Genomic DNA, 18,295 nt, shown 5'->3' on the forward strand with positions numbered 1-18,295 from the left:
TTGCTTTTTATCACTTAGTAGTATTCTATTGCATGAATAGACCACATTTCCTTATCATTCTCCTGTTGAGCATTTTGGCTGCTTCCAGGTTTGGGCTATGATGAACGATGCCACTACAAACGTTTATGTACAAGTCTTTGGTGAATACCTGGCAGTGGAATTGCTGATGGGTCACAGAGTAAGTGTATGTTTATAAGAAACTTCTGAACAGTCTTCCACGGCCATTAACACTTCCACTAACAATATAAGAGAGTTCCACTTGCCCCTCCTCCTGATCAACATGTAATAAAATCAGTCTATTTAATTAAACACATTCTAGTAGGGTGTGGGGTGGTATCTCATTACAGTTTTAATTTGCATTTTCCTGATAACTAGTGATTTTGAGCATCTTTCCAGGTGCTTACTGACCATTCATATATCTTGTTTTGTGAAGCATCCATTCCAATCTATTGCCCATTTTTAAATTGGGTTCTCTTATTACTTAACTGTAAGAGTTCTTTACATATTCCAGATGCAAGTCACAAGTCTATGTCAGATATACATATTTTTTTTTTTGGTCATGATTTGTGCTGTATGTGGCCTAGCTCAGAAATCTTTGCCTAGCAGCAGATCATGAAATTTTCTTCTATGTATGTTTTCTACTAGAAGTTTTATCATTTTAATGTCTACATTTAAGTCTACAATCCATTTCAAGTTAATTTCTGTTTATGAGGTGAGGTATGGTTGAGATTCAATTTTTTTCCATTTGGATATACAGTTTGTCCAGCACCATTTGTTGAAAAGACTGTCTTATCCCCCTTAGAACCTTATTTGAAAGTCAATTAACCATATATGTGAGGGTCTATTACTAGGTTCTCTATTCTGTTCCATGGATCAGTGTCTCTCCTTACACCAACATCACAATGCACACGGCAGCATTACCGTACAGCATTTGGCCCTCCAACTTTGTTCTTTCTTAAAATTGTTCTACCTACTCTAAAAAGTCTGCATTTTCATACAAGTTTAAAAATTAGCTTGTCAATTTCCACAAGAAAAGCCAGTTGGGATTTTGCTTGGGACTGCATTGAACATATCAATTTGAGGAGAATTAACACCCTACTAAAACTGAATTTTCCATGAGGAATACAGTAAATTTTCCATTTATTTAAGTCAGCTTTAATTTCTTTCAGTGCACAAGTATTACACATATTTTGATAAATTTGTCTCTAAGCATTTTGCAGTTTTGGACGCTACTGTCAATGGTATTGTTATTGCATTGTCCAATTGTTTCTTATAAAATAGAATAGACTTTTGTATATTGACCTTGTATCCTGTGACATTGGTAAATTCACTTCTTAGTTGCCTGTTTGTAGATTAGTAGAATTTTCTACAAAAGAATCATGTCACTTGAAAATAAATACAATATTACTTCTTCCTTTATAGTGTTTTTCTGTTGTTTAACCTCATTGCTCTGATTGGGACATCTGGTACAATATTGAATAGAAATGTTGGCGGCAAACAACATAGCCTTGTTCCCAATCTTAGGGGGAAAGCATTCAGTCTTTCACCATTAAATAAGATGTTAACTGTTTTTTGTAGATGCCTCTTATCAGATCGAGGAAGTCCTGGTTTGCCAGAATTTTTGTTTTTAATTATAATGGGTTTTTAAATTTTCAAATGTTTTCTGTATCAAGTGAGGTAGTCATATGTTTTTTCCTTTATTCTGACAACTTGGTGAATTATATTAATTGAGTTTTTTAATATTAAACTAACCTTGAATTCCTGGAATAAATCCCACCTGATCATGATATATTTGCTAATGTTTTCTTAATAAATTTTCTGTGTTCATGGGAATATTAATCTGTAGTTTTCTTTTACTTGCAATTTTTTGTCTGTGCTTTAGGAATCAAGATAATACTAGCTTCATAAAATGACAGGAAGTGTTCCTTCTTTATTTGCTCAGAGTTTGTGTAAGCTTGGAACTAGATCATCCTTAAATGTTTGATAGAATTCAATTTTATCTAAGTTGTCAAATTTATTGATAAAAAATTGTTCATAATATTCCCTTATTATCCTTTTGATGCCCATAGGATCTATAATAATATCTCCTCTTCATTCTTGACAATAGTAATTTGGGTTTCTCTCTTTTCTTCATTATTCTTGCTAAGAGTTTATCAATTTTATTGGTCTTTTCAAGGATTCTGCTTTTGTTTCTTTGATTTTCTCTATTGCCTGTCCATATTCTATTAAATTTACTTCTGCTCTTATATTTATTATTTCCTTCATTCTTATTTTGGGTTTAATTTGCTCTTCTTTTTTCCACTACTTAAGGTGAAAGCTGCAATAATTGATTTTAAATCTTTCTTTTTTTCTGATGCAAGCATTGAAACTTTAAATTTCCCTCAAAGCAGCATTTACCTGTATCCCACAAATCGTTGATATATTTTGTTTTCATTACCATTCAGTTTAAAACTTTTGCTATTTTCCCTTGTGATTTTTCTCTTTCCTTTATTTGCCCAGCTGCTTATTTGTACTTTTGTTTATTTGTAAACAGACAGAACTATCTGAATCAGCATAGTAAGGATAATGGCCAGACAACAGTTAAACATAAAAGAATAAAATTACTGAATGAATGAATGAGGGAGTGGATAAATGAATGAGTGAAAAAAAACTCATCTGTATTCCCAGTGTCAGGCATATAGTAGGTACTCAATAAATGTTTCTTATATTACTAGAACAAAAACTGCAAATTAAATGAACAATGCAAAAGAGGAAGGGGATGGGGTCAAATGGACCTAAGATGCAAAGACAGATAGCTGAGTTTTAAAGACAAAGTAGGCCAACTCCAATAGGATGGTTAGGGTGGGGGAAAGCAGGAGAGGTGGGAATGGGTCCTAGAAGCTGCCTTTCTTTTTAAGTAGAGACCTTTTGGGTTTACAGAAGAATCATGCAGAAAATGCAGAGTTCCAATATACTGCCCTCATATGCATAGGTTTCCTAACATTAATGTTTTGCATTAATGTGGTACTTTTGTTACAATTGACGAAACAATATTATTAAGATTATACTATTAATGTAACATTAGGGTTCACTATTTGTGCTGCAAATCCTATGATTTTTTTAAATTTTTACTCTAGTAACATATTAAAACCTAAAATTTCCCCTTTTGAACATATTCAAATATATAACTCAGTGCTCTTAATTACATTCACAATTTTGTGCTACCATCACCACCATCCATTACTAAAACTTTCTTTCACCCAAAAAGAAACTCTATACCATTAGGTATTTAGTCCCTATTCCCATACCATCCCTTGGTAACCTGCATTCTAGTTTCTGACTCTATGAGTTTGCTTCTAATTATTTCATATCATTGAGAAAACACTGTATGTGTCTGTTATTTCAATCAACAAGATATCTTCAAAGTTCAGTCATGGTGTTGCATGTATCCGAATTTCATTTCTATTTATGGCTGAATAGTATTTTATTATGTATAACCCATAATTTGCTTACGCATTCATCTGTTGATGGACACTTGGGTTAATTCCATCTTTAAGCAGTTGTGAACAATGCCACTATGAATATCACTGTAAAAATATCTGTTCGACTTTCTGCTTTCCATTCTTTGGGGTATACACCTAGATGTGGGAATACTGGGTCATATGGTAATTCTATGCTTAACTATCTGAGGAACTGCCAAACCATTTTCCGCAGTGGCTGCACCATTTTACACTCCCACCAATGATGAGCAAGTGTTCCTATGTCTCCACATGCTGTCCAGCACTTGTTATTTTCCATTTTATTAATAGTACCCATGCTCTGTGTGTGCAATGGGATCTCATTCTGGTACGATTTTCATCTCCCCAATGTCTAATGATACGTTTTTTGGCCATTTGTGTATCTTCTTTTGAGAAATGTCTACTCCAGTCTTTTTCCCATTTATTAATTGGGTTGTTTGTCTTTTTGAGGTTGAGGTGTAGGATTTCTTTATATATGCTGGATATTAAACCCTTATTGGATATATGGTTTCCAAACATTTTTCCCATTATGTAAATTGTCCTTTTACTTTCATGAAGAAATCCTATGATGCACAAAAGTATTTCATTTGATGAAGTCCCATTTATCTACTTCTTTCTTTTGGTGTAAAGTCTAAGAAACCAATGCCTAACACAAGGTCCTGAAGATGCTTTCCTATGTTTTCTTCTAGGAATTTTATAGTTTTAGTTTAATATTTAGGTCTTTGACACATTTTGAGTTAATTTTTGTATGTGGTGTGAAATAGGGTTCCACCTTCATTGTTTTGCCTACAGATATCCAGTTTTCCTAGCACCATTTGTTGAAGAGACTTTTTTTTCCCTCATTTTAGTGGACTAGGCACCCTTGTCAAAAATCAACTGGCCATAGATGTGAGGGTTTATTTCTGAACTCTCAATTTTATTTCATTGGTTTATATATCAGTCCTCCTGCCAGTACCATGCTGTTTTGATTACTGTAGCTCTGTAATAGGTTTTAAAATCAGGAAGTTTCAACCCTCCAACTTCGTTCTTCTTTCTCAAGATAGTTCTGGCTATTCAGGACCCTAACCCTTCGACATCAATTTAAAGATTGACTTTTCCATTTCTGCAAAGAAGGCTATTGGACCTTTGATTGTGATTGTGTTGAACCCATAAGTCAATTTGGATGGAATTGACATCTTAATAATATTTAGTCTTCCAATCCATGAGCACAGAATGTCCTTCTATTTACTTATTCTTCTTTGATTTCCTTTGGCAATGTTTTATAGTTTCCCATGTTTAAGAACTTTATTTTCCTTGGTTAAATTTATTTCTAGATATTTGATTCTCTTAGTTACTATACTAAATGGAATCTTTTTTCATTTCCTCTTCAGATTGTTCATTAATAATGTACAGAAACACTACTGATTTTGTGCATTGATCTTGTGCCCCACAACTTTGATGAATTCATTTATTAGCTCCAGTGGCTTTGCTGTGAATTTTAAAGGATTTTCTCTTTATAGGACCATCTCATCTGCAAATAGGGAAAGTTTTACTTCTTCAATTCCAATTTGGATGCCTTTTATTTTTTTCTCCTGCCTTATTGCTCTAGCTAGAACTTCCAGTCAATGTTGAATCACAGTGGTGACAGGACATCCTTGTCTTGTTCCTGATCTCAGTGGGAAAGCTTTAAATCTTTCACCATTGAATATGATGTCAGCTGGTGTTTTTCACAGGCTTGAAGCTGTTATGTACCCCAGAAAAGGCCATGTTCTTTAAATCCATTCCTGTGGGTGCAGATTTACTGTGTGTGGGACTTTTTGTGTGTGGGACTTTTTGATTAGGTTATTTCAACTGAGATGTGGGCCACCCCATTCAAGGTAGGTCTTGATCTTTTTACTGGAGTCCTTTATGAGGAAAAGCTCCTCTTCAAAATGTCACTCTCAGCTACACTGAGTTCCTTCTGTTTGTCAGCTCATTTAGATTGCTCCAGTGATTTAATTCAGACCCACCCTGAATGGGTGGGGTAACACCTCCATGGAAATTATCCAATCAGAGTCATCACCCACAATTGGGTGGGGCACATCTCCACAGAAACATCCTAATCCAAACCTTTGAACTTAATCCCCACTAACATGTCTGCCCCCATAAGACTGCATCAAAGAACATGGCTTTTTCTGGGGGACATAATATATACAAACTGATACACCTAGCAACCAAGAAAAAGAAAATTATATAAAGATTCAGTATTCATAATCTTTTGTTAAATTCCATCTTGTCTGTTGCTACCCTTCCTCTAGTTTAATCACTTTCCCGATCTACAGGGATGTCTAGTCAGTGACCACCCTAACCTGTTCATGTTGAAAAGGAGTGTCGACTTTATGTCTGCTCTAATGTTTATTTCCTTACTTCTGTTCATTTTGGGAGTAGTTTGCTCTTCTTATTCTAGATCTTCCAGTTGTGAGGTTAGGTCTCTGATTTGGTATGTTTTACTTTTGTTTTCATTTGCCTCAAAATATTTCTTAATAATTTCCCTTGTGACTTCTTCTTTGAAAGAAGTTGTTTAAGTGTATGTTGTTTAATATTCACATTTGTGAATTTTCCCATTGCCCTCTGCTATTGATTTCTAGCTTTATTCCATTGTGGTCAGCAAAGATTCATTGTGTGATTTCAGTATTTTTTAATTTACTGAGACTAATTTTATGTTTTAACGTATGGTCTATCCTGGAGAATGATCCATGTGCACTAGAGAAGAATGTATATTCTGCTGCTGTTGGGTGAAATGTTCTATATATGTCTGCTAGATTTAGTTATTTCATAATGTTGTTTAAGTCTACTATTTCCTTATTGATTTTATATTGATACATAGTTTGCATTATTGAAAGTGGTATATTGAAGTCTCCTAGTACTAATACAAAACTGTATTTGCTTCATGTATTTTGGGGCTCTGCAGTTAAGTGATATATATATATATATATAAAATTGCTTTATCTCCATGTTAAATTGACCCCTTTATCAGTTTATAGTGTCCTTCTTTGTTCCTTCTTTGTTCCTCTTACAGTTTTTGACTTAAAGTCTATTTTATCTGATATTAATAAAGCTAACATAGCTCTCTGTTTCTTAATATTTGCATGGTATATTTTTTTCCATTCTTGCATGGTATATTTTTTTCCAACAGCATATTGTTGGGTCAAGCTTTCTTATGCATTCTGCCAAATCTCTGCCTTTTGACTGGAAATTTTAAACCATTTACATTTAAAGTAAATACTGACAATTCAGGACTTTCTTTTGCCAGTTTTGTATTTGGTCTTTGTTAGCCTTATTCCCTTTCTGTCCCTCAATTCTTCTGTTAATCACTACTTTCATGTTTATGTGGTTTTTGTATTGTACCATTTTGAGTCCTTCTCATTTCTTTCCTTATATATTTTTCATATATTTTCTTTGGTTTACTGTGAAGCTTAAATTTAATACAATAAATCTATAACAATCACATTTAATATAATACCAGCTTAACTTCAATAGCAAACGCACATACTGTTCCTATATCCCTCTATACCCCATCTTTTTGTTACACTTGTTACAAATTATATCTTTATACATTGTACATGCAAAACCATAGATTTATCATAACTTTTTAAGCATTTGCATTTTAGAATCTATAGGAAATAAAAATTGGTGTTACATACCAAAAAATATAATACAATACTTCTGGCATTTATAATTACCCACATAGTTACCTTAACTAGAAGTCTTTTTCTTTTTATGACTTTGATTCACTGTCTAGGATACTGCACTGGTTTGGATATATTATGTCCCCCAGAAAAGCCATGTTCTTTAATGAAATCTTGTGGGGGCAGACTGATTAATCTGTTGATTAAGGTGGAACCTCTGAATAAATTATTTCCATGGAGTTGTGGACCCCGCCCATGCAGGTGGGTCTTAATTGGTTCACTGGAGTCCTTTAAGAGAGCTGAGAGTTGAAGCAGATCCAGACACTTGCTGATGCTTGGAGATGCTTGGAGATGCAGTCAGAAAGATGTTTGAAAATACTAAGCTAAGAGAAGAAGCCCAGAATTTGCCCTAGAGAAGTTAAGAAAGGACACCCAGATGCTTAGAGAGAAATGTCCTCAAAGAAAGAAACAAGGACACACAGGAGCTGAGAGAGAGGAGTGAAGACAGAAGCCCAGAGACATTTTGGAGAAAGCCATTTTGAAACACAACCCAGCAGCAAAGGACCAGCAGATGCCAGCCATGTGCCTTCCAAGCCGACAGAAGTGATCTGGATGCCATCAGTGAAGGTATTATCTTGTTGATGCCTTAATCTGGACATTTCTATGGCCTTAGAACTGTAACTTTGTAACCTAATAAATCCCCTTTATAAAATCCAATCCATTTCTGGTATTTTCCATAATGGCAGCATTAGCAACCCAGAACAGGTACTCTGCTTTCAGCCTGATGAACTCCTTTTTTTTTTTTTTAATCTTTCAAGCCATGTTTTATTGTTACAGGAGTAAAATTTACGTGTGTGTGTATGTATAAAATTTTCTACAAAATGCTTGTCTTTCGTGCCCTAATCCTTTTTTTTTTATTATTAAATTCAGTTTTATTGAAATACATTCACACACCATACAATCATCCATGGTATACAATCCACTGTCCACAGTATGATAACATAGTTATGCGTTCATCACCACAATCTATCTCTGAACATTTTCCTTACATCAGAAAGAACCAGAACAAGAATACAAAATAAAAGTGAAAAAACAACACCCAAATCATCCCCCCATCCCACCCCATTTGTCCTTTAGTTTTTATCCCCATTTTTCTACTCATCCATACACTAGATAAAGGGGGTGTGATCCACAAGGTCTTCACAATCACACTGTCACCCCTTGTAATCTACATTATTATATAATTGTCTTCAGGAATCCAGACTGCTGGGTTGGAGTTTGGTAGTTTCAGGTATTTACTTCTAGCTATTCCAATACATTAAAACCTAAGAGGTGTTATCTATATAGTGCATAAGAAAGTCCACCAGAGTGACCTGTTGACTCCATTTGAAATCTCTCAGCCACTGAAACTATTTCGTCTCATTTTGCATCCCCGTTTTGGTCAAGAAGATACTCTCAGTCCCACAATGCCGGGTCCACATTCATCCTCGGGAGTCATATTCTGCGTTGCCAGGGAGATTTACGCCCCTGGGAGTCAGGTCCCATGTAGTGGGGAGGGCAGCGAGTTGATGAACTCCTTTTAACATTGCTTGGATGGCAGTTCTAGTGGCAACAAACTCCCTCAGCTTTTGTTTATCTGGGAATGTCTTAATCGCTCCCTCATTTTTGAAAGACAGTCTCACTGGATATAAAATTCTTGGTTGGCAATTATTTTCTTTCAGCAGTTTCAATATTTCATCCCACAGCTCTCTTGCCCCCAGTACTTTGGTTGAGAAATAGGCACATAATCTTATTGAGACTTGCTTGTGTATAACATACTACTTTTCTTTTACAGCTTTCATAACGCTCACCTTGTCCTTGGCATTCAACAGTTTGACTACTATGTGTCTGGGCACAGTCCTTGGGGTTCACTGGGCTTCTTAAATGTGCATATTCACATGTTTTGTTAAAGTTAAGAAGTTTTCTAAGCTTATTTCTTGGACTATCCCTTCTTCCTTTTCTCTCTTTCTTTTCTTTCTGGGACTCCCTTTATATGTATATTGGTATGCTTGATGCTATCCCATGGGTCTCTTAGGGTCTGCTCACTTTTTTTCATTCTTTTTTCTTTCTGCTCCTCAGTGTGAATCATTTCAATCTTCAAGTTCACTGATTCCTTCTTCTGCCAGTTCCAATCTGCCATTGAAATCCTCTAGGGAATGCCTCATTTCAGTTATTGTGCTCTTCAACTATTTGTGTTTGGATCCTCTTTAAAATTTGTATCAATTGAGATTCTCATATTATTCATTCTTTTCTTGGTATCCTTTTGTGCTTTCTCTGTGTTTTCCTTTATTTCCTTGAGCATGAGGATAATTTTTTTTTAAGTCTTTTCTTATCTTTCCAAAGTCTGCTGTTCTTTGTTAGTGGTTTCTGTATTTTTATCTTGTTACTTTGGATGGGCCATCATTTCCTGTTTCTTTGTTTGTCTTGTAATCTTTTGTTGCACATTGTACATTTTTAATATTTTAAAGTGTTAACTCTGGGATTTATCCCTGCACTGTCAGTTCCTTAAGTTTGAATCCAGATAGTGATATAACAGAGATTTTGTTGAGTCCCAGGAACTAACAAAAACAAACAAACCAATGCAAAAATCACCTTTCACAGTTTAGCCTTCCTATATAAAAGATCAGCCAAAGGCATATATGAAGTGTAGCGTCTGCTCTGTCTTTTCTGAGTCTAGTTCCTGTCCTGGGCTTGTGCTTGCTCATGGTAAAACTTGCTCAAGGTAAAACTACAGAAACCATCAACAAAGAAGACCTCACTTTGAGCATGTAAGAAAAAGACTTTTAAAAACTGCTCAAAGAACTAAAACAAAGGACTAAGAGATACCAGGAAAATTATATATGAACAAAGTGAGACATTCAATAACGAGATAGAAATTATAAAAAGGAAATAAACAGGAAAACTGGAGCTCAAGACCACAGTAACTGAAATTAAAAAATTACATAGAGGGGTTCAACAGCAGATTGGAACTGGCAGAAGACAGAGTACTCATTGTATTCACTGAACTCAAATACAACTGAAATTATTCAGAGTCAGGAGCAAAGAAAAAAAAATGAATAAAAGTGAACAGAGCTGAAGAAACCTGTGGGACACCATCAAGCAAACCCATATATACATTGTGGGAATCCCAGAAGAGAAGAAAGGGAGAAAGGGGCAGAAGGAATATTCAAAGAAATTGTGTCACAAAACTTCAAAAATTTAACTAAAGACATAAATATACACATCCAAGAATCCCAGCAAACCCCAAACAAGATGAATTCAAAGAGACACAACCCAGACACATTATAATCAAACTATCAAATACCAAAGACAGAAAGAGAATCCTGAAGGCTCTAAGAGAGAAGCAACCAATCATGTGCAAGGGAGCCTCAATAAGATTAACTGCCAATTTCTCATCAGAAATCATGCAGGCAAGAAGGCAGTGGGATAAAATTTTTTAAGTGCTGAAAGAAAATAACTGCCTACAAGAAACGTTTTATCTAGTAAAACTGTCCTTCAAAAATGAAGGAGAGATTAGATATTACTGGATAAAGAAAAGCTGAGGGAGTTCATCACCACTAGTCATGCCCTACAAACAATGCTAAAGGGAGTTAGGGATACTAGGCAGTAGATTCAATCGCATAAGGAAATAAAGATCTCAAATAATGGTAACTACCTGGGTAATTACAAATGCCAGTACTATTGTATTGTCTTTTGGGCAAAGGATTGAATAGACATTTCTCCAAAGAAGATACATAAAAGGCCAATAAGTACATGAAAAGATGCTCAATATCATTAGCCACTAGGTAAATGCAAATCAGAACCATGAGATATCATTTCACACCCACTAGGAGGGCTACTATCCAAAAAACAGAAAATAATAAGTGTTGACAAGGATGTGGAGAAATACAAACCCTCTTAGATTGCAGGTGGGAAGGTAAAATGGTGAAGTCTTTGTGGAAAACAGTTTGATGGTTCCTCGAAAATTTAAACATACAACTACCTCATGATCCGGCAATCTTCCTTCTAGGTATATACCAAAAAGAACTGAAAGCAGGGACTCAAACAGATATTTGTGTATCAATATTTATAGCAGCATCATTCACAATTACCAAATGATGGAAGCAACCCAAGTATCCATCAACAGATGAGTAAACAAAATGTATTATATGCATTCAATGGAAAATTGAATCATAAAAAGGAATGAATTGCTGATATATGCTACAACATGAATCAACCCTAAAGATATCATGCTGAGTGAAATAAAGCAGACACAAAAAGATAAATACTATATGATCTCATGTACATGAAATAATTAGAATACGTAAATTCATAGACTCGGAAATTATATTACACGTTACTAGGGACAGGGGTGGGGATGAGGAATGAGGAATTAATGCTTAACTGGCATTGAGTTTCTGTTTGGGGTAATAGGAAAGTTTTGGTAATGGATGGTGGTGACTGCAGCACATTATGAATGTAATTAACACCAATGAATTGTATAATTGAAATGGTAAATGGTTAAAATGATAAATCTTAGGTTGCACATATGTTACTAGAACAAATTTTTTTAAGAACCATAGAATTGTACAAAACAAGTGAAACCTAATGTAAACTATGGACTGTAGTTAATAATATAATTATAATAGTATTGGTTCATTAATTACAACAAAGATACCACACAAATGCAAAAGGTTAATAATGGGGAAAACTGTGGGTGAGGGGCACAATATATGGGCACAGAGTTCCCATATATTGTCTTCATGATTGTTCCGTAAACATTCACCTGCTCAAATAAGAAATAAGAGGACACCCGAGAAAGAGGGGAATCCCAGTGCTCTTGGTGCCATGTTGAAAAGTTGCACATGCACACACTCCACAATCCAGCAATTCTATTTGTAGAATCTGTGCAGGTGCATCTGGAGACTCATGCAAGAATGTTCATAGTAGCCTCATTTGTAACAGAAAACTTGAAACAAATTAAATATCCATGCATGGCAGAATGGATAAATAAATGATGATGTATATTTATACAATGGGAAACCATACATGAGAGAAAGTAAACCTCAGCAAAATATCCACATGGGTAAATATGAGAAAAATGATGCTGAGTTGAAAAATAGTGTGATTTTTATAAAGCTCAAAAATGAGCAAAGCTATATAAGGTATTATTTGTGGAGACAGGCATGTATGGTAAAATTACCCCCAAAAAGGCAAGAAAATGATAAGCACAAATTTCAGGGGAATATTTACATCTAAGAGGGAGGTAGAGGACATTATCAGGGAAAAGCAACCAGATAATGTTCTAATTCACCAGTGGGGTTCATGTGTGGTTGTTGTATTATTATGCTTCATAATTTTCATAGGCGTTATATATTTTCTTTTGTATAAATCAACACTAAATAGAACAAAAAGATATGTGATGAAGAAATTCACAACCAGCTCCTAGCACATAACCACTGAGATTCACCACACTCTTCCTGCATATGCCAAACACAGCACTAAATGATTTACATGCACAATTGCACTGTTTTCCCAGCAGCCCCATGGGGTTGACCCCATTTTAAAATTAGGAAACAAGACACCCAGAGAGGTTAAGCAACTTGCCCGAGGTCATACATCTAAAAAGAGGATCTGAGATGCAGGCCCACCCGGGTCTATTTGAATCCAGAGAACTTCCCTCTCAGCCACCGGATCTCCCACTTCACATAGCAGGCACTCAATCAATGGGGAAATTGTGCCCTGATCCCATCTCATTGCACAGCATTGCTCCCTCCTTTGAGCCTCTCCCCCATCCCAAACGCTTTGCACAATTATCATATTCCACTTCACATTCCTATTATGTGAATATGAGGCAGAGTCCTCAATTACACTAAAACTCCTCCAATACAAAGATAATAGCTATGCTTCTCTGTAGTTCCCGTGCCAGGGCTGGTATGCAGCAGAAGCACAGTAAATGTGTGACTTTTGGTTAGGGGTTTTCCTGCTCTCATCTAATGTGGGAGGGCCCGGAGGGGCTCAGTCCTATGGGCTCGGGAGTCTGGGGAGGGGACCCCCAGGCCACGCGGAAGGGGTAGGAGGCCCCAGCACTCACCCCGGGGGCTGTAGCCGTGGGCGTCCATGAAGGAGAGGCCCAGCCGCTCATCCTCCTGCAGGGTGCTCTGGTCCGCGAAGCTCCGGTCCCCGGCGCTCATCATGTGGGTCTTCTCCTGGCGGTAGTTGACGGTGGCCTTGGTCATGTTCACTGGCTTCCTGCAGAAGGGGGTTGCCGGGAAAGACAGGCGCTGAGCTGGCCTGGACAGCACCCAGAAGTGGGTGGGGAGCCCCAGCAGTCAGGGATCCTCAAGGCCAGGAGCGGGCACGGTCCTGGAAGCATTTCCGGATGCTGAAGTGGCTCTGCCTCCACCCTTCACCCACCACATCCAGAGAGTTGCTTCCTCTCCCAAAAGGTCCCTGCTCTGGGGACCTGTGCTGAGAGCCAGGGGTGGGGCAGCAGTGGCCTGAGGCTGAGACCCAGTTCCTAAGTCCCACTGTCCCCAAAACTCCAAAGATGGGAAGGAAAGTCACTCTGGGCCCATTCTGGTGTCACAGCAGACAGCCACCCCCACCCCAAACAAGATGGTGTCCCCACTCCAGCCCCAGATTACCCCCAGCCCTAAACCCCATCTCCATCCTCCTTTCTCCCTGTCCTTGCCAGAGACCTGCTTCTGAACTTTTTCTCCTGCAGTGGGGATGAACTATCCCAAGCCATCTCCACTCTTGCTTCATGACAGGGTCTGGCCAGAGCAGAGTTCAGCTAGTGTTCAGAGTTTTTCCCCAGGGCACAGACTAAACTCCAACCTTGGCTTTTTGTTACCGCTCCTACCCCAGAAGCCCCCAGGAAGGCCCCCCACCATCCACAGGAGAGATGTAAAAATAGATGCACAAGTGGCCATCTTCCTGCAAACACTCATCTGCCCGGCTCCCTGCTGGATGCAGCACGGGGAGAAGGTTCAAGGCCCCCGCCCTCCAGGCCAGCTTGAGAGATGAGGACAGCAGTTTGTGGCTCCTGCCTCCCGAGGGACTAGAAGGCAAGTGGGAGAAATGGGGGTGGGGAGGAAGGGGCACAGCTCCAGGGAGCGAAGGGCGAAGCAACAAGCAATGGGGAAAGGACTTGGGAATCACCATGAGGCTGGAGAAGAGCCAGAGGGGCCCATTAATGGGGAAGGCTCCAGACAAGAGAGCCCTTCCCCTGCCTGCCCCTACAGCCTGCAGGATGTGGGGTAGACCTGAGAAAGGACTTCCAGGTAATATGGGCTCAGAGACACTGATCATCAGTGGGGACGAGGAGGCCAGTGAAGGCATCTTCCCAGGCAGCCAAATCCAGTCAATGTGTCCTGAACCCAGGACCCGCCTGGGGCAGGGGAAGGACACGAAGAGCTTGGGATGCCCCTCCTGCCAGGGCCTTGATGTCCTTCCTGTGTTAAGGAGACAGCTGTGTGTCCACGCTGGGGACCACTGCTGCTGATCACAGAGTGGGCACACCCTTCCCAGCCCGGATGAGAGATGCTCAGAGGCACTGGCCTCCCACCCTAGCCCCACCTGCCAGGCTCTGTGCATCTCCTCACCAAGACCAGGGTGGAGCCAGAGACCCCTTTGGGGGCTGGGGAGGAGAAGGCTCTGTTGGCCCTGACCTCAATGACCCGTATGAGAGATGATGGAAGAAGGCAAGAAAGGGAAGGGGGGTGGGAAGGAGAGAGATTTAGCAGGATTCAGAGAAGGTAGGGGAGGACAGAGAATAAAGGGACAATGACAAGGAGAGAAAGAAAGAAGTCGGGAAAAGGGACAGAAAGAAGAGGGACAGTCCAGAGACCAGCAAAGCCACAGAGAGGACAAACAGAGGGTCATGGACAGACGACAGCCAATAAAGCTGGCAGAACAATGGTGCCAAAGAGGACCCATCAATGCCTAGAAGGCAGTCTGCGGTGTGTGCCACCAGGCTCTGTTCCCAGCCCAGGCCTCTGTGCCTCCCTGGAAGATCTACCAACCAAACCAGTCAGCAAAACAGAAGACAGGAGCCAGGAGGGGCCCCGACACTGTGGGCCTCCAGCTGATCTCAGTGTGAGATGAAGCAGATGGAACGTAATCCACGTCCCAAAGTTCCGCACTCAGGTTCACAAATGAACTGCACGAGCAGAGAGGGAGGGAGAACTGCCTCGTCAGCGGTTCCTGTAAAAGCTGAGCTGGAGGCTCAGTGTGAGTCGACAGGGGTTTGGTTGCTGGAAAAGCTAATGTGACTTTGGGAGACACTGATGCAAGTAGCAGGTCCAGGGAGGAGGGATGAGAGACCTCTGCCCTCTGAGCTGGCCTAAGGCCATCTGGGCCTGCTCTGTGAGAGGAGGGAGATGATGCACAGACAGGAGAAATGTTCTAGAAGACTTGCAGAGTAAGAGGAGACAGAAGCAGAAAGGTAGAATGGCTTCAGCAGGCCGTGAATTCAGACAGGAGGCCTGGGTTGCAGCCCCAGCTCTGGCACTTTCTGTGACCTCTGACAAGCCCCTTGACCTCTCTGGGCCTCAGCTTCCCCATCAGTAAAATGGGAGAGCTAATGGTTCCTGGGCCACAGGTGATTGTGAGGCATCTGTGTAATGGACTGTGCCCAGGGCTTGGCCAGAGGAAGGGCCCGGGCAACGGTGGGTCTGCAGAGCCTGGGACTGTCCCAGCTGGAGAAGGGGCTGGGTGGGACCTGAGAGCTGTGTGCCCTGGCGGAGGAGCTGCCATGGATGCCCAATGCACACGCGCACACACATGTACACGTGCTGCGGACCCCAGAGCAGGGCCTGTGAGAGGACACTCCTGAACATGGTCTCTGACCTGGTGTCAGGTCCTTCCGACCAACTGGGACGGAGAGTGGTGAAGAGGAAACTGAGGCTCAGGGGGGTTAAGTGACTTGCCCAGGGGACTCAGCAGAGCCTGGTCTCGAACCCAGGATTCTGACCACAAAACTAGTACTCACTACAACCATGCGAGGAGGAAGATGCAGAGAGGACAGAGCAGGGTGGGAAACCCAAAGACAGCTCCCTGACCGTGGAGCACCGGGGGTCACCAGGCCAGGTGGGGGGTGGCAGGGGTCTCACCCTAGGAGGGGCTGGGACTCCAAAAGCCCAGGCGGGGCTACTTACGGGTAGTAGGAGTAGGCATAGTGGTCTCTCCTGGCAGCGTGCAAAGAGAGAACAGCACAGTTGTGTCCATGGTCCTTCCAGCAAGGCCAGGCTGAGGGCTGCGCCCGGCCAGCAGGGAGGGGCCTGGGTGCTTTCTGTGCTGCCGAGGGGCTGTCCAGGGCTGCGGGCCCGGGAGGCGAGCCAGAGGGTTCTTCCCTGTCCCATGGGCTAGCCGGGCTCAGCAGCTGGGGGCCAGGACCCGAGGGCCCTTCTGGAACCTCCCCTGAGTGCTGCCGGAGTGAGGGAGGGGGAGGGAGGGAAAGGGCCTGGGGGGAGCAGAGCTCTCACAAATATTCAAACACACAGTCAGAAATACGCACACACACAGACACACAAATGTGTACTCACACATAGATATTCACATAGACACACACTAACACACATACACCCATACAAACAGAAACACACACTGACACACACACCCATGGTTGCACAGACACACATTCATATGCACTTACAAACACATATCCACACATGCACACATTCATACATATGCATTTGAATACACACTGACACAGACACATACAAAAATATACACTCACAAGCACATGCCCACATGCACTCACACAAAGATATGTACACTCCCCACACACACACACAGAGACACACCGGCACTCAAGGGTAACCACTGCTCACCGGGTCGCACATACCCTGCAGACAGCCCCTCCCTAAGCCTCTGAAGCTGCTCACACCTGAATGCCCCTTGCCCAGAGGGTCAGCCCTCTGCATATACCTCTGCCTGGGAGGAAAGAGTGGCCGGGGACATGGAGGGGACAGGGTAGAGAGGATTCCAACTGGACTCTCAGAGCAAACCTAAGGGACTCCTTACCCACCCAGCTCCTCCTGCATATGGGGTCTGTTAAAGGACCCAAGTTGCCCCCTCATGGGGGCACCCAAAGCACAGCTTGAGCCAAGATCCCTAACATTACTGCAGAGCCCCCACAGTGGTAGGTAGAGCAGATCTGATTCCCTTTCCACAGAGGGCGAAGCTGAGTCTGGAAAGAAGCGTGCCTGCCCTGGGACACTGGCTCAGCGGCCAAGTCCAGAGCAGGGCCGAGGCCACCAGACGCCTGTGTCAGGACCCTGGCCCCAAAACCACCTCCGCACTCTCCATCCAGACACACTGCAGGTATATCCTCCCTTCAGCCACTCCCACATCACCCGTCAGCAGTGACCCCCAAGGAATGGCCTTTCACAAGGAAATCTTGCCGACTGTGAGAAGGCAAGAAGAGAGAAGAGCAGAAGACTGAAGCCAAGGGAGAGCAGGAGATTCACCTGAGGTCCCGCAGCACATCTTATGGACCCAGGAGGAGGGACGGGGCCCGGATCCCCAGGGCCCTGGTGGCTGGAGGAGTGGCATTCTTCTGGTCTCCGCTGAAATGTCATTTCTTCCAAAGGGTCTTCCCTGACCACTCCCCTACTACTGCCAGCTAAATTGTGTCCACCACCCTATCTCCACCCCCCAACCTCGGGCACCCTATTCTTTTCTGCCATCGCACTTACCACAATTTGTAATCTATCCATTTGTGCTTTTCCCAGTTTAATGCCAGTCTCCCTATTGGCTCAAAAGAGGGCAGCAGCCTGGTCTGTTTTACCCAACAAGGGATCCCCAGGGCTTAGCACAGTGCCTGGCACATTATAATCCCTCAATGAATGTTTTATTGAATTGAATGATCAAAAAAGAAGTGAAAATAAATGAATGATCTTCACCTCCATGAGCTTCAATTTGCTGCTCTAAAAAAAAGTGAAGTTAGTAATATTCTCCCCGCATGGCTGCTGCGAGGCTAGGTGTCAGTAAGCAGCACCTCCCTGCCTCCCTCCCCTGAAACTTTTCCCCACCAGTGAGGTCAGGGGAGGGGTGGGGGGTGGAGAGGTCAGGGGGATCAGACTCCACTGGGCTGGACCTTGGGGATACAGAAGCCAACAAGCCAGA

At 41.5% G+C, this 18,295-nt stretch overlaps 1 protein-coding gene across 9 annotated transcripts in view; it reads right to left on the bottom strand.

Annotated features, from left to right (window-relative positions):
• Positions 1-18,295, bottom strand: part of PTPRU (protein tyrosine phosphatase receptor type U) — a 99,496-nt gene that overhangs the window by 21,796 nt on the left and 59,405 nt on the right. For all 9 annotated transcript variants that reach the window (XM_037827942.1, XM_037827935.1, XM_037827933.1 and 6 more), the window contains one exon: positions 13,257-13,414. In XM_037827942.1, the coding sequence (XP_037683870.1) occupies positions 13,257-13,414 (158 nt within the window). The remainder of the gene's footprint in view (positions 1-13,256; positions 13,415-18,295) is intronic.

Source organism: Choloepus didactylus, chromosome 2 (assembly GCF_015220235.1).
Source record: "Choloepus didactylus isolate mChoDid1 chromosome 2, mChoDid1.pri, whole genome shotgun sequence".
In the NCBI taxonomy this organism is placed as follows: Eukaryota; Metazoa; Chordata; class Mammalia; order Pilosa; family Megalonychidae; genus Choloepus; species Choloepus didactylus.